Source organism: Pecten maximus, chromosome 19 (genome assembly GCF_902652985.1).
Source record: "Pecten maximus chromosome 19, xPecMax1.1, whole genome shotgun sequence".
Lineage (NCBI taxonomy): Eukaryota > Metazoa > Mollusca > Bivalvia > Pectinida > Pectinidae > Pecten > Pecten maximus.
The window spans coordinates 3,226,478-3,244,614 of NC_047033.1; the positions used below are offsets into that span (position 1 = coordinate 3,226,478).

Here is an 18,137-nt window from a genome sequence, read left to right on the forward strand (position 1 = left end):
ACATACTACAAATGTTTTTATCTGATATGGACAATATATAATTTAACAAACTACGAATGTTTTATATCCGATATGGACAATATATAATTTAACAAACTACGAATGTTTTATATCTGATATGGATAATATAAAATTTAACATACCACAATCTGTACTACAAACTGCTTTATTTCATCTTTCACGAGTTTCTCCATTTCCCATTAAATTATTAGGATAATAGTGTTTGTAGTGTTAATATGGAGAGTTTAGCTGTATTTTAGTGATAAAGGTAAAGATAAGTATTAATGTCCCCTTGATCCTAATTCATGTATTACAACAAATATCAATTTGGGTTTTTTGGGTTTTTTTTCTCTCTCTCTCTCTCTCTCTCTCTCTCTCAAATACAGATGTCATATATGAAACCATAAGCACATGAAGATGCATACTTAATTGCAATTTTTTTTTTTTTTTTGGTGTAGTGTTGCATTTAATCAGATGATATTTTGTATTATTTTGTTCATGAAAAGACCAAACATTCTTTATGGTTTTACAACACAAGAACAAATACTTATAATTTATTTTAGGTATCACTTACATCACATCTTATCTTTTTTTATGGAAATGTGTTTTTCAGGGATATTGATATAATGAAAAGCTGATCTACCCATTATTTCAGTAATTCAGCACTAAACACAACAAATAACCGAGCTTCTGGTTTTTATGAAAATATATCTAACTTTTTAAATTTCAAAATGAGTTACGTATTCGATATTGTGTGATATTTTCCGACTGCAGTGGCATCAATATTTCAGGTTAGGGTTTAGAGCCATTGCTCAAAAAGTATTTTAATCCAACTTTGACAAAACTTTGTATGTCGTTAGATCTCAATCAAATAGTGGACATCTCAACACAACCTTCATTTAGGGAATATCATCCCCAAGTTCGGTCCTGTAACTCTGGAAATTAGGAGATTTGGTTTTAAAGTTTTGTGTTTAGTTCAGAGTTCAGTTTATTAAAAGGTATCAGAATTATACATTCAAATATATCAACATTCAGATCAATTTTTTTTTTCATACATGAATATTCATGTTGACCTAGTTTTGAGCTTTTTTTTTCTCTATTTTTTGTATTTCTTAGCTCTCAACATATTGCTATCGGACCACAATAGGTACCATCTGCATTACAGCTTTGATTCTAGCTAACATAAGTCAACATTGGACCATATAAAATCTGCAGGTGCTGAAAATTACTGGTAGTACTCAAATTATATGTTTGTTTTTGACATTTTTTTTTTAATTTCACCCACATTTACGGTATTATCAATACTTTTTAAGGAATACTTTTTACATTTTTCATTTTTTTTTCATTTTTTTTTGTATACATACTTTAATGATTTCCAACTCCGGTTATCCTAAATATTGTTATAATTGTACGATTTCCTACTCTGGTTATCCTAAATATTGCTATAATTGTATGATTTCCAACTCCGGTTATCCTAAATATTGCTATAATTGTATGATTTCCAACTCCGGTTATCCTAAATATTGCTATAATTGTATGATTTCCAACTCCGGTTATCCTAAATATTGTTATAATTGTATGATTTCCATTATCCTAAATATTGTCATAATTGTATGATTTCCAACTCCCGCTATCAAATATTGTTATAATTGTATGATTTCAAACTCCCGTTATCAAATATTGTTATAATTGTCTTGTATGGCTGATTTTTATTTCAATTCAAATAAAGTTTATCAAGTGAACTTTTCTTTGTTTGTCATTTCTAATGTCACATTCATCAACGAATTCAGCAATGCAGCTGAAATTTCTAATTTCAAAACAGAATTAAAATATTAAAACTTTTAAGAATTTGTTTTATTTGTACAACATGTATAATACTGTAGATTTAAATGTGATGGAAATTCTTCACAAATCTGAATAAGCATATAAAATCAGGTCAAAAGCGCTCCAATACCATGCTTATATATGACATTGGTACCCGAGTGATTGTGGCCAAGACAGTTTAGGCGTGAAGATTTACTTTCTGGAGGTTACATATATGTCTGCCTGACCCATGAAATTTTTACGATATGTGCCCATTCAATTTCAATAAAGTGATAGGAATAACAAAATGACTGACAGACAGATACCTTTGATTTTTTGACACTTGAAAAATTGTTATGGCTATTTCTGGAGAAATACCATAATAAAATATCCTTCTATGTCAGTTTCCTACAACAGCATAGCGAAAATCGACATTGATGTTTGAATTTCGAAGACAACTGACAACTTGGACACGCTTTAAACCTTTGTGTACACATGCTGTCCTGCATGGTCATTTGTCTGATGAAGTGACGGCATGAATTGTTTGTTTGGTTTTTTTTAACGTCCTATTAACAGCCAGGGTCATTTAAGAATGTGCCAGGTTTTGTTGGTGGAGGAAAGCTGGAGTACCCGGAGAAAAACCACCGGCCTAGAGTCAGTACCTGGCAACTGCCCCACATAGGTTTCGAACTCGCAACCCAGAGGTGGAGGGCTAGTGATAAAGTGTCAGGACACCTTAACCACTCGGCTCCATGACTGCATGAACATATTAGTCATGGAAACATGACATATAAATATTCATTGGTTGATTAACAAAATCCTTACATCTATGCATAAAAGAGGGTCTATGGCTGCAATGTACGGATGAAAGGCCAACTAAATAGGTCTACTATATGGTCATGATCATCCCCCACTAATTACGAGTCTAATTGTGTCGCATCTTGCCTTGGCACTGGTTAAAGGTCTATTTGAAACCATTAAAATGTAAACAAATTTACAGAGGCCCATGGGCCTGAACGGTCACCTGAGTTTTGATATATTTTAGCACAATTGGCCCCAGTGATCTTGAATGAAGGTTAAGGTCAACTGTTTGAACAAACTTGGTAGCCCTTCATCCAAGCATGATACGTAACCAATATTGTGTCTCTGGGTCTTTTGGTTATCAAGAAGAAGTTGTTAAAAGATTTTATCATATTTGACCCCTGTGACTTTGAATGAAGTTCAAGGTCATCCAATTGAACAAACTTGGTAGCCCTTCATCCCAGCATGCTACAGACACAATATCAGGTCTCTGGGCCTGTTGTTATTAAGAAGTTGTAAATGTAAATTGTTTGTGAAGCAAGATGCTGCATTGACAAAAGGCGATCACAATAGGTCAACTGAGACTCAGGTGACCTAATACAAAGGTAAAAGTAATTAAAAACACAAAACACATTTATTCAAGAAAAGTTGGACAGAACGACAAATTTTCTGCAAATACATTGTTGAAACATTATTTGTCTTTGATGGAAGTAATTGTATTAGGTACAGTAGCAACGAACCATCCACTACCTCACCCCTTATTAGCCCTTTTTTTCAAAAATAAACTACTGTAGCAGAATTCCTGAGAGTCTTACATAATTGTTATGGAATAATATTAACTGGTAAAATCATCAGATGCTACCCAAGACAATTGCTTCTACCAGATTGGTAAAACGATACTGATATCACCAAATGTACATGTTCATGATTGAATTTACAAATGTTCATGATTGAATCAGCAAATGTCCATGATTGAATCACCAAATGTCCATGATTGTCAATCAGCAAATGTCCATGATTGAATCACCAAATGTCCATGATTGAATCATCAAATGTCCATGATTGAATCACCAAATGTCCATGATTGTCTTGAATCCCCAAATGTCCATGATTGAATCACCAAATGTCCATGATTGAATCATCAAATGTCCATGATTGAATCACCAAATGTCCATGATTGTCAATCACCAAATGTCCATGATTGAATCACCAAATGTCAATGATTGTCAATCACCAAATGTCCATGATTGAATCACCAAATGTCCATGATTGTCAATCACCAAATGTCCATGATTGAATCACCAAATGTCCATGATTGAATCAGCAAATGTCCATGATTGAATCATCAAATGTCCATGACCGATAAATATCGATGTACAGTCGAACATCAATATCTCTTATTTGAGGTAAAGTGGAGTAAATTTTACTATCGGAAGTGAATTTTTACTGCGAGTTTATAAAATGTCTTCAAGTGGTCATAGTTTGAGATAAAGAAGTTTGACTGTATCTATAGATTTTAAATATTCTGTTGATTAAGAAAAAAGATATATACACACACTGTTTTATACTTTTGTCCAACTCTCCCACACATACTTAAATTGATAACTGAGTTTATGAGTTTTCCTTAACAACTCCTGGTACCAACAGAATCGTCGAATCGGGTAACATATTCTTTCCATTCTATGACACTGGAATTGAATATTCCGGAAGTGACGTATGTAGTCTGTCGTGAGGAGAAGGTCCAGTACAGCGTACTCGCATCCTTCACAGTTCATTGTTATTAAGTCCACATCACGACTCCGGACTGACAAAGTCTCGAAGAATTGTGTTGTGTTAACTATTTGTATCATCTCTCCAATCTGGTTATCGGACTCAAATATAGAAACTGCATCATCACTGGACTCCTTTATATAAAATTGACCATCACCGACATCAATTCCAAAGTTAAAGAAAACTACGTTTTTAAACTCCTTGAACTTTGTCACCAATATATTATAAAATTTAGGAACTGGTTCTAACACAAAATACGAGCCTGGATGGTACCGAGAATTGAATTCACTTACATCAATACCCAAATGTCCACCAACCTCTATCATAACACTGTTTCGGTTGAGATAAGAATGGCTGGTATACCGTATTGCAGTATGTAACATTTCATCCTCATATGCCTGTGTGACATCCTGCTGGTAGGACGCTATACATTGCTCAACACTCGCCTTTTGTTGGGATGTCAGAATATTTGAACTCCCAAAATCCACGTATGATTGATTACTGGTACAATACCGAACGGGATAACTGTCAGAAATCCTCTCGCTCAGTGCTAATGGTGCATAGGCCTCTTCAATAAAGACATATTTTGGTTCCAATTTAGCTGGTATTCTCATCAGTGTGTAGAGAAGTACTCCGAACACTAAACACAAAAATACCTGAATCGTCCTGTGTGGCTTCACCATACTGATGTCGCTGAAATACAAAACAAAAGTGGAAGACATTATTCCAAAAATATCTTACTGTTACATAGGAATAACTTTTGTGTAACTCTTCTAGTTACAGATTTTCACACTTCAGTATCTTATGCTTCACTGGTCATTATTCATTAATGACCTAGCTAACTATTGAAGTCACTGAACCATGACATATTGAAAAATCCATAATAAGCTGCCATATATAAATGGAGTCAGACAGCATTAACAAGAGGCCCATCGCTCCTCTGGTTGGATTTGACCAAACACAAAAATAATGTTCATGTTCAATTCCTTAATAGCTTTATATTTGTTGATGTCAGGCTTTTTGAATCCCCACCGTACCACCTAAGGATGCTACAAGTCAAATATGAGCAATATCGATGCATCGCTTAGTTCCAGAGAAAAAGTTGTTTAAATAGTAATATAGCCTAATTGGTTCCTTTTGCCCGCCCCTTAAAGCCCCTCTTTACAGAAGAAAAGTTAACTTTATTTAGCAAAAAATGGTACCATGAAGACAAACATAGCAGAAAGTCCAAGAAATAACGGGATTAATTAAGTTATTTGGGTAGAAATTAATTTGAAATAGGCTTCGGGGGAAAAAATTTTGCCAGGAATGGTGTCATTTTGGACCAAATTCATGATATTTTGCAATCTTTTAGGGTTTTTTTTGACACGATTGTCACAGGTCTGAAAAACAAAGAAAAAATATGTTTACTTATCCTTCACTACTGTTTAACAATTGCAAATATTGTGCAGATTACAAATATATATATAAACATTTGAATATATATAATATGCAGGGTTACGGGTTATGTTTACAAACTATTTTCCAGAATTAGGCACTGAAACTGCTACCTTAGAAAAGCTATCTTAAGAGTTTCACCGTATTTCTTGTTCACAATCGAAGTGAAATTTTATTTACACAAGCACTGTTTTATAATTAGTTAATTCCCATGTCTAAGCAGTTGTTCATGCCTTGTTAATTACCTGAGCCTTCCTTATTTCCATGTAAACCATCAACTTTTTGTACATTCCACCAAAGAATTCAGACAGGGGAGATAATTCATCCATGTAAACAACTTAAATTTTGGTAGTATTATTACATCTTCTTTTATATCAATCTGCAACCTTGGTGAATTTAATGATTATGTATCACCTTAGTTTTTCTGTACTAAATGATGTAACGTCACAGGACCCCATTTGGTACAATTTTTACACATTTATTCTAATAAAGAAAATACTCACGTGAGAATTTCAAATTAATGTTGATATTTTACTAAGACAACCTTTAGTACTTCCAACTGTATGATAAAAAAATAAATAGTACGTGATAGCTATTTATAGATCCGCGTTTTTTGTGTTACGTAACTTCCGGTCCGGAGCCTGCAGAGAGGACCCCATTTGGTACAAAGTGGTGAGACATCGATTTTTTCAATTATTTCCAAAAATATCATCAATAATGTGAGCGATTGCGATGGTAATACATATAGTATTACTTATTACATCAGTATTTTTCCAAAATATCAGTCATTTGTGTATAAATACCATAGCTGGAAATACAAATATCCCGGCCCGTATTTCCCGTATTTTTTTTCCATTGAGCTCGAGTCCACGTGGTTTCATTGAACGATGTTTTGTGACAAATATCATAAATGCACATGTATGTACAGTGGTTTCACAACTTTTTATAAGTGGCAATACATTATACTTCTTTTAGGATGATGAAAATTTCATAAAAAAATATATATAAATAATAGATTACTAAATTAGAATATTGAAGCAAGGGGTACTTGTCGCTGTCAGGAGGTATGTAGAATGGTCCTGCTGCTATATATATCCAGTGAGGACATTCCTACTAGCCGTCGGGCAGCTCAGATGTATGTCTACAGGATACATATTGAACCACGGGGACGTTACAATATAATATTAAAAGTATGCATAAAATGTATAGGGGTCATATCTGATCAGTTTAAAGTTATAAACATGTTACATTGAGGATCATTGTACCTGTGATTGAACAGTTATAATATAAAATAACAAAAACACACAGTTTGTTTCATGTTGGTGACTATTACTGGCAGTATCATTTATTAATTTTGCTTTCTTTTGTTTATTTTTTTCCCCAGGGTAATTATTGAAATGAAATAATATTACAAGAAAAACCTTTAAAATGACAATAAATTTATTTTAATCAATCAATCAATTAAAACACTCTTGATGGAAAGTCAAGAAACATTATTTAAAATTGAATATTTAAAATATGATCACATTAGCACAAGTGCTATTCTCGCAACATAACACGAGTAAGATTTAACAAGATATCACAGTTCATGTAAAAATGTCAACAAATTAATTTGAATATAATTAGATTGATCACTTACATCATAGAGGAAGTTAGGATAAAATGAAAGATATTGAATTGTTGAATAAATGTACTAGTAATTCTCACAGGTGTGACTAAAGAAATAGTTATAATACTATTGTAATGTAAATGTATATATAGATTATATGCTAAAACACTAATATAGTGTGAGTTTAGAACATTCAATCAACAGAAGTGAAATTAAAAGTTAACCATATTGTTTCTCAACTTGCAGGGCACATTTGGCAACACCAGGATGAATCTGATGCCTTCCTCATTTCAAATGTGCGGTACACTCTGGGTGGCAAACAATATGCATGAAAGGACTTTTTACAGAAGTAGCATGTCACCCAATTTTTTTCTTCTTCTATCGGAGAAACAAATTGATGATACTTGACATATAAGCATGCCGTGCCCCTCTGGGGTTGTACCATCCTGGTCAAGAGCCTTGTCAAGTGTTGGAAATACAATGTAGCTCAATATCTGACTGAACACGAGTACTGTAACTGGTGTCCTGACTAAGAGCTCAATGAGAATGGCTCAACATCAACATTCATGCTCTTCATGATTGAGGCAGTCCTGGTGAAACCAGCAGCCACATTATGTACCAGCGTATCTAACCCAAAGGATATCTTCCTCCTCATCATTACATCGATCCCTGATGTTGCAAATTTTGCATGTATAAATATTTCTTCTGCAAGTTCATTGCGTTTGTTCTGTAGATGAAAGATTAAATTATGAGTTAAACCATAGCCGTGTTGTTATTTGTGTGTAAAAAGGTTCTAACTAACAAAACAGAGCCTTAACTGCTCAACTCCCCTGGCAGCAATGCTAACTTAGGAAGCCACTATATCAGTCCCTAATTGTCCTGTTACCTGTAACAATCAAAAGTAATTACAAGAGAGTGACCGATCGCCATCTGCAGAGGTGTTTGTTTCCTCAACCCCACTGGTGACAGCTAGCCATTCAACCATGGCCTAGACAACAAGAATGGTCAGGTAGTAATTAAATCATTATTAAGACCAACAAAAGAGGATAAAGCAATAGTTGTGTCAGTCATAATTGGTTTACTTCCAAAAACAACCGAAAAAAAATCTGACAGAACAGCAGGAGAGTTCCGAGTGTCTTTGTATACACTATAGTTATTGACTGAACCAGAAATGAGTATTTATTAAACTAAATCCCAACATGGATTTCAGAAAACATATCTCAAAATAAACGCTTAGGATTAAAATTATCAGAGAAATTTAATTTTAAAGGGTTAATGTTGTAATAGAAAAGATATTTCAAACCTTTTTTTTTTCCAAAATATTGATGATTAATGAAAATTGTTTTAATAAGAATTACCTTTACTTTCTATGTTGAGTATTTGTCTGAATAGACATTCATTATAGGATGATATTGTGAAGATTTTTTTATACTATTGGCTTACTATAAATTATTAAAACTATCAAATTCTGAAGTTCAGTGTTTGTGTCAGATAAATAATTGAAAATTAATTAGGCATTTGTCTTTTATTCATTTGTTTTATTGTTTAAATATAATAAATCAGGAGATATATATGGTAGTGTACAGTAATCAGATTTGGTTTGTTTCTTTGTTTATAAGGGACATAACTTGTTGAACATCTATATGAAGGACACCTCTCTATAAAGGACACTTGTCCCTTAGGTGTCCTTTATACACAGGTTCGCTTGTACATTGGGTTTTCATTCATTAAAACTAATAATAAATAACATGTTAGAATATGTTGCATACTCCGGCAAGATCTTGTTCAATATAATATGTTGATCAATTTTATCACTTAGCCGGCATGTTCATGCATGTGTTACAGTCATGCCATAAGTAAGGACATACAGACTGGAACAAAAGGGTGGGCTTGGCATTTTATAAATGGGGTCTTTTTCAGAAAAAAAAAAGAATGGGTCCATGAGAATAATTTGAATGGAGAAACAAATTTGTGAGTCCAAGAGTGTTTTAGGTGTTAATAATCAGCTTGGTGGGAAGGGGTGAATGTAAAAAAAAAAATATATTCATGTCATAAATATTATATTAATTGTATTTATTTTTTCTTCATGATAATATTGATAATGATAATTTGTATCATTGAAAGGAAATGGTGAATTACTTGTTCATCAATGTACAGAGGATATTTCCCATTTATGCATGTTAAAAGTATTAGAAGGATTATTATAAATTAAATTATTTATTGAATTATTTCCTTCAGTGTTCAGTGAATGCCCCTTTATGTTAAGTATTCATAGTAAAAGGGAAATAACTCTTAATAAAGGCCTTAAAAAATCCGGACTTATCGTTGATCAAGCACCTGTGAGAGTGTATTAGAGATCAACTTCCGACATGCGCACAAATAGTTTTACTGCAATGGCGAAGCGGGGGAAGTTCGAATTGCAGGTACAGCACACTGAAAATGAGTGTATGTTCACTTTATAAGGCAAGTACCTGTGTAATACGACCAACGAAGACTTTTAGGACTATAAGAAATCATTTGGAGTGATAAATGTGCCGGAAAACATTTCAAAAGTTGATATAACACTGTCGTCGAAAGGCAAAACTATGCACAAAACGGATGTTTTCCTATAACTTACCCATTTCAATATCTTGTATTAAGCAAGCTGGATCGCTGCATACCTCAAAATTGACGTTGAAATGACCGTTTATATTTACATTATGACGCCATAAAATCTTAGGTCATGGAATGGACATGCGTGGATTTGGGAGCCATTTTATCAAATTTTGTACCAAATGGGGTCTTGTACCAAATGGGGTCGTGTGACGTTAGATCTAATTCTTGGCTATAATAGGCTTAATAAAAAGAAAAGTAATGCTGGTGAATGATAAAGAAAAAAAACAGCAATATACTTTTATCACATGCATCCATATCCCTACTCAAAAGGTAGTTTATGGGAAAATTCTTATTACATAACATAGGCCAGAAGTCTTGTGAGTTTTCAGTCCCAAATGATGAAATGATATCCAATTGACTATAAGTAGTTCTAGCAAAGGGCTTAAAAATAGAAAAAAAAAATAATAATGTAACACTCGAGGAATTTATGACGGCCGTCTTTCCACCCTGAAATCAGGACGGAATTTGTGCAGTGTCAAATACGCCTAGAAGGTTTCGTTTTCAAAGGTCGGTTGGCATCAGAACCAAAAAATGGCCGCTGAAAACAAACATCGGACAAAGATTTCCAGCAAAGTTACAAAATGCATACAAGCGAATACCTTAAAACATACACTTACTTGGTCGTTAATGCACTCCGCTGTTTCCGAGTATTTCCTAGACAGTTGGCAGGCCAGACCAAAGTTTACCAATAGGCCTAAACCACAAATGAAATGAATAGGTTTCTGTACATGTAGTAGGCCTATTTAAAAAAAAAATAGCCGCGGTTACGTATTTTTGTCTGTATCTGTGAAAACTGAAAGTAGAAACGCGCAATACATATTGGTAATTTTGAGAGACCATGGGATTGTTAAAATGATGAGTTAGGCCTACTTGGCAGATTATTCGTGAAAACTGCTTCTATTTTGCTCAAAAACTGTTAAAACAAGGTCAGGGGAGAACACTGCAAGGGAGATAACTCTCCCTCCCTACAAGCGACAGTGCATAGGTCAGCAGACCTTTTCCTTGAATAACCAAGATTTAAGATAATAGGTAATGGTGATTATTAACAGGTTTAAAACATATAATCATATTTTATAAAATCACCATTTCACCATTCACTTGTACATTATTATAAAATAGTAAAAATTCTGATAACGGGTATAGATGTACCTGCATTCTATGCATTTGATATGAGGCTCCTTATTTGATCTTGAACCTATCTTAATTACAAAAAATGATCTTTGAATATTTTTTTCCAAATTAAGGGCTACACACATAAAAGATTTGCTAGTCGACAGAAATGTTGATGAAAAAAAATAAAATAAACCGTTTCAGTTCAATAATTATTAATCAAATTATTAACCAGGAACTCGCCATTTTGTAGTCACTGAAAATGGACATTTCACTCTCAGTCGATATGAACAGTATTTGTCCATAAACATCACTCGTTCTTGCTTGCTTTTAACATAAACAATAAGAACAACATTGGGAAATTGCGTATAACCGTTTTTTATACCACATTTTTATCTCCTGTGGAAGAAAATAGTGAAGATTTACAGCTGTTATTTGAACGTAACGCCTGTCCACTAGGAGATATCTTTACAGTTACTCCTTCTGGCATTAATATTTCACTGTTTGAAATATTTCGGCAAAGCCATATAATATTCTTTTGTCCCCGGAAAGGACGCGACAGGTGGCGTTACTGGTCAATATGAAGTATGTGATTGCCTGATTGGTCAATGTAGCGGTAAATGCAAAATGCAGATATGCAGTTAAAAACGGAACAAAGTTAAGATTGAATGCAAGCTGAATAAGTGGATGCATCTTTTCAAATGACACATTAATAAAATTATATTCCTGATTGAAATGCAGTCGTATTCAGGCGCGTAGCTGCCTATACGCAAATACGCAGTTGCGTACACATCAGTTTTCAACAACAAAAACACACACACACACACACACATACACACACACACACAAAAACAAGAACATAAAAGATCAATGCCAAATTTATGCATTTTATATACAAAATTTGCAAGATATATGTATATATGAGAGGTTGAAGCAAATTCTAAATAGCACACACACAAAACGTAGTTTTGATATCCAACGGTTTACACAAAATATGGGGAAAATGAAAATAAATCCAAATAATTTCAAAATTAGTTGTCAAATAAAGAAGATGCCAGATATACATACTAATATAGACTTAAAAACTTAATATAGACTTTAAAGTATTTCGATAAGTTTAAAATGAGCTTTGATGCAAAAAAGTCCTAAACATAGGAAACTTAAATTAAAAGAAAAAAGAAATAGAATAATTCAATAATATTTTTTTGTAACTTTACTCTACTAAATGATTATTAGCTTGATTCCGGTTTGGCGTCCTCCACCTCTCTTGTCTTGATCAATCAGTCTATTTGGTATTGTACCTTCAAAATAGAGCAAATTATTTTCTAAATTCTCCTAATTTTCTTCTGTTTATCTCTCCTACCATACCCTTTTACAATACATATCTATTTTATACAATTTAGATTATCTTTTTAATACTAAACAGATTATATTTTTAAATATGTCTCAAGTACACGTATTTGCTTTTTTGCAGTTAAACGTACATATAAAACCATTTCAGGTAAAAGTTTTCAATTGATTCCACGAGGAAAAGGGGTATCTGAAAGCTCTTTTACACATGTCAGACAATCTAACAGCTATATTCAGATACGTGCTGAATGTAAACTACATTTGTATATAGCATTGTTAGATCTCCTATCCCTTAAAATGTATTATCTTATATAAGATATGTTATCACGATAATATGCCGAAACACAATACAACATAGAATTATAATTCAACTCATTCCATTATAACAATTATACACAACGAGAAAAACTTTTTTTTTTTTTCAAATATGTGTGTGTGTATTTCGGCACAAATTGCATGAAACTTGTAGAAAAAATAATCTGATACTTTCTCAATTAAAACAGTAAAATAAGCGCCTATATCATCTATTGTTAAGAATTTACACAAATAACATTTTGATGAGCCTTCAGCAAACTCATCCATCTTTGGATAAAGTTATCATTTAAACGTTTGTTTAAAAAGGTAAGATACAAAAAATGTATTTTATCGTTATCATTGACTTAATAAAAAAATCATCAAAACCAGAAGACAATAGTTTTCAGACCTGACAACGCCAGCTACAGCCGATAGACAATTAAGTATACATTAATTGTGCATTTTGATTTATTTTCACTGTACAATATATATGTACATATATCGTTGAATTATAGGAGATGGTAATTATCTTATAAAACATCAGACACTATTAAATTAAACAAACTAATTATACCAAAACCAATTATGTAATGGCACAAGTCAGGCATTCCATGGTGGAAACGTATCCTCTACCAGTAAAAATGTGCACCGCACCGCACCGTACCGCTTATTCAGTGTAGGTTTAGGTGCCCGCCCGGCCCGGGCGAACCTATGACGATTTGTGTTATTCGGTCATATAGGGGCTTTGGCGTGTTAAAAAGTGTATGCGGGTTTTTTTTATGTAATTGCGTTTTCCAATCGACGATGACAAAGATGTGCATTCCTTGTAATGGTATATCGCTGCTGATAATATGAATTTCCCCTCGAGGTGCCCACCCGGCAAAAATAATTTTCACCAATGAAAATACTACTAGCCAGTGAGGCCCTTGTGATATTTATTGCACGGACTTTGACGGGCACTTAATTTTCCCGCCGCCGTCAAGCCAGAAGGACCTCTCGTTTCGGTAAGTTATTTTGATACGCATTTTATTTGACTCCTAGATTTTATGTGTCTATTAGTCATAAACGAATCTTTCTCGCTTCATCAATCTAATCGTATCAGTAAAAATGTTTAATAAGAATTTTATTTTAATTCTCTTTATGGGCCTATAATTATGTTCAAATATCATTCCCCTTCGAATGGCCGAGAGCGTATAACACTAGAAAACCTTGTAAGCCTAAAGTTATACCGTTAGCGTGGCTGGTTTATTTATTTTTTTTTTTTTTTTGTACCTGTGATTGTTAAAAGTAGTGGCATTCTTGTTTTCCCGCCACATTGGAATCGGCCGTAAACCGTCAATATATTATGACAAATCAAGGTTTGCGGCTGGCTGTCGAAGAAGTAGTTATATTAACCTTGATAAAATCAAGTATTAACCGAAAACACCATGCTTTATTTCTACAATATTGATTTTTGATAGCGACTTTAATATGCAATCATACAAAGAAAAAAAATGATGAAAACCACTTAACAGATTGAGCAAGACATTCAATGGTTGCATGATAGTTGTCTGGATCAGTTGATCAAATTGTGTTATAAGCGGGTTTAGGGTGAGCAAGGGGGATAACTCCATCAATGAAGGGAAATAACTCGTACAGTAGTCATTTTCTTGCGATGGTTAACAAGTTAACCATTTTGTATTTCGACAATTAATACATAATGATTATACATAGCAAATTTCATTTCACAGATATGAGAATTGGACAAACTGGTGGTAAAAGCTGCTTCAATTGTAATTGTAATTGTGATAAATTCTTGACATAATTATTAATTAGCCTTTAATATTTGCAGGTCCATGACGGGCGGAAGTCTGTAAGTGGTACTGGTAGGTATTTTTTCATCTTTACACACATTTTCATTAATGGTACTTTAAAATATATTTTTTTGGGAAAATGTGCAGTATCTTGTAAGTCTATGTTCAAATGTATGTCTATTTTAAGTCTATAATTTTAAAAATTAGAACTGTTTATAGAAACATTTGTGTATAAATATAGGAATCTTTTGTAAAAATTGTTTGGTACTATTTCTTAAATAGGTCTATTTCATAAATTGATATTCAGTATCGGGTAATGTTTAAGAGAATGGATTTTAGTGCTTTTTGTTATAAAATAATTACAAGGCAACTGTACATGTATACTATTTTAACCCAATATGCTCAAAAAGTAATCAATTCAAAATTGGAACATGAAAACTGGATTGTATTTTATTTCCAGGATGGACATTGGCCCTGCCGACCTGAGGCCAGTGTTAAAGCCAACATACCCCAGACCATCAGGTAAATAGTCTTTGAAAGTTATCAACATAGCTTTAATACAGTATTACAGAACTAGTTTTTATAATGGCCATCCAATTTAAAGTTATCATTATCAGGTTGTGGAAAACCTCAAACTTGCGTTAATACGCAAATTCGCGTATTATACAAAATGTACTTAAGTTAGAGTATGAATTTGTTACTAAAAATAGCCAAAATTGATTGAACAGTAAATTTTGAAATATATTATTTAATGGCGATTTAATTTACGACAAGTAAATAATAGTTTACTGATATGTTTACTGAAAACATTATCTACCTACATGTATATATAGCTAGAAACGTGTTACTCTACCGGAAGTATTGTCAATTTTAGGTACTTACTTTTGCATGTTTGTATGATATTTCATGACTAAATAAATGCAACTTGGAAGACAATTTTTAAAAGTTAAATTCATTTTCATTTTGTGATTTTGGCTATTTAGTAACAATAAACCTCAATGGCATATAATACGCAAGGTTGCGAATCATTGGTTTCCCCAACCTGATTGTGGTATGATGTAGTCTGTCCTATCTCTTTGGAACTAAAACTCTTTTGCTGCATGTCATTTTATTTGACTTCTTTTGCAAACGTTATTGTCATTTGTGTGTTTCAGTATTTGATTTCTTTGTTAGCTGATCTTTTCGAAATTTAGTAGGCTTTATAGTTGTATTTTCCCCTGAATGGGATTTTGGTTCTACATTATTTCATTATTTGAATATTAATCGGGTATTTTGACCTTTGACCTACATAAGTTTAGATTCATATATTTATGGTTACTGGAACTTCAGACCCAGTTTCACTAAAGGTCGTAAGTCTACACGTAGACGTAAACGTAGACGTAGACGTAACTTACGTCTAAAATGTGTTTCACTTAAGGATTAAATCTTGATTTGGTCGATTTCATGGGGTCATGAATTGAGTTGCTCTTGAGACAAATTCAACATGAACTGCGAAGCAGTTCATGTTGAATTTGTCTCAAGAGCAACTCAATTCATGACCCCATGAAATCGACCAAATCTAGATTCAATCCTTATATTTCAATTGTTTTTTTTTTCGAATAAAAAAGTCGGTCTAGATATTAATATCTTGTAGCTTGTGCAAGTCTAAATGCGGAAAAGTCCGAGGAGTTCCGGATTGTGCATGTCTTGTCGGTCGAGTAAAATAGTCTGCAATTTTAGGATTAAAAACAGCATTATTTTGTCAAAAAAAAAGTATCTAGCATATCTGGTCTTTCATAAAATACAAGAATACATTATCAATTTGATAATTTTAATAATTAATCCATGTTTATAACAACAATGTAGAAAAAGTGAAATAGTTCCGCGGAAGGATTTTAACCATGTATTCATACGCACTGATCAGTGTTAATCTGGTCAAATTCATGAGCAAATGAAACAGATTAAGTTTGGTAGTTTCATCGAGTCCAACTTGAATAGAAATTGAAATATTAAAAGTTGAAACTCCGCAAAGCGTAAAGTTACGCTTAACTCTACACGTAAGTCTACGTCTGCTCTTGAGTACACTTGAAATTAAATGTAAGTGAAACAAAAATTCTCGTCACAGCAGACGATTTGAACAACGGATGTTACATGACACAACATAATTCATATACACCGGATGACGGGTCATTTTCACGGAGAACAAGGTATAATATATTCTATGTATTTCCGCTCTTAGGATAGTTCGGAAGTAAGCTGTGATCCGCTTCATTTCCGTTTTCATTATGGGACTAATTATTTTGTTTTCTGAACAATCAAATTGCGTAGGAAATGTACTTATCATTTGACTACGGAAAGAATACATAAGTAGTATAATGCTCTCAACTCGACCAACATTCACACTAAATAGAAATCTAAAGGCTTGCTGCAAAACTTTTTTTCCATACATACAAATTTAATAAAACCATATGCCAATCTGTATAAAAACAACAACAGCAACAATACATCAGCTTCTTAGTACAATGTAGTCGATCTTTGGCACAAACTGCCACAACATTACAAATAATGAACATTTTAAAAACTGTTCCTGTTGTAATATATTGATATGGATATAGAGGTTATACCACATTGTCCATATGCTTATAAATCGTAATAAATATATTATAGGGGAAAGTCATTAATTAGAGACGGTCTCAATCCAACTCATTAATTTTGTGTAATAGAACGAAAGTATAACAGTATACAGAGATTACTATATATATATATACTCTATGTGTATGTGTGTGCTTTTATTCTGTATCACGTCAATTAAATTATGTCACCATTGGATCACGGCATGTAGTGAATATTTGGTATTTCTATGAATCCAACATTCTGCTTGAAAATATTTACTTACATACAGTTTCTACTATTTATATTTATTACTTAATCAATATCCATTTATTGAATTGTGTAGTATGAAGTAGTCTTCTCAGAAATAAGTTGTGGGATGAACCTCAATATCAGTCGCTTATCTCAATCTTTACCTAGCATACATATATGTATCCCTTCTACCATACTACATACCTCAACATCAGCCGCTTACCTCCTTCTTTACCTAGCATGCATATATGTATCCTTCTACCCTACTACATACCTCAACGTCAGCCGCTTACCTCCATCTTTTTTTAGCAGAAAGAGGGGTACCCCTTCTACCCTTCTGCATACCTCAACATCAGACGCTTATACTTGGGGTGTTTGATTCTATTATGTCAGCATAACGCCACACTGATTTAAACGATGATTGATAAATATGGACATACTGTCGAATTTCGTTATCTCGTAGTCAGTGGGTATTAACAAATATTTAGAGTATTCAAGGGAGCGGAGGATATTTTATGTATAATTTTTACTATTGGAATTATTTTTTGCTACCAGTTAAGCAATGTCTTCGAGGTATCGGATTTTTAGATATCAGAGTTTGACTGTATCTATATATCGTTTTGATATTCTACTGATTAAAAGAAAAAATACACACTGTTTTATACTTTTGTCCA

The 18,137-nt window shown here is 33.1% G+C and overlaps 1 protein-coding gene and 1 long non-coding RNA gene across 2 annotated transcripts; one reads left to right on the plus strand and one right to left on the minus strand.

Moving 5' to 3' along the window:
• Positions 1-3,219: 3,219 nt before the first annotated feature.
• Positions 3,220-10,863, minus strand: LOC117317993. Its single transcript, XM_033872962.1, has 2 exons — positions 10,693-10,863; positions 3,220-5,067 (listed from the first exon to the last, which is right to left on the minus strand). Exon 2 carries the CDS (start codon positions 5,055-5,057, stop codon positions 4,167-4,169), a length of 891 nt encoding a protein of 296 aa, XP_033728853.1. The 5' UTR covers positions 5,058-5,067; positions 10,693-10,863; the 3' UTR covers positions 3,220-4,166.
• LOC117317994 lies at positions 6,259-8,183 on the plus strand. The gene is made up of 2 exons (XR_004530284.1): positions 6,259-6,483; positions 7,667-8,183. It is a non-coding gene; the product is annotated as an uncharacterized LOC117317994 (long non-coding RNA).
• Positions 10,864-18,137: the final 7,274 nt, after the last annotated feature.

What these genes read in the sequence shown, in the direction of transcription:
- LOC117317993 (XM_033872962.1), bottom strand. Translation starts at nt 5,057, where the DNA reads ATGGTGAAGCCACACAGGACGATTCAGGTATTTTTGTGTTTAGTGTTC.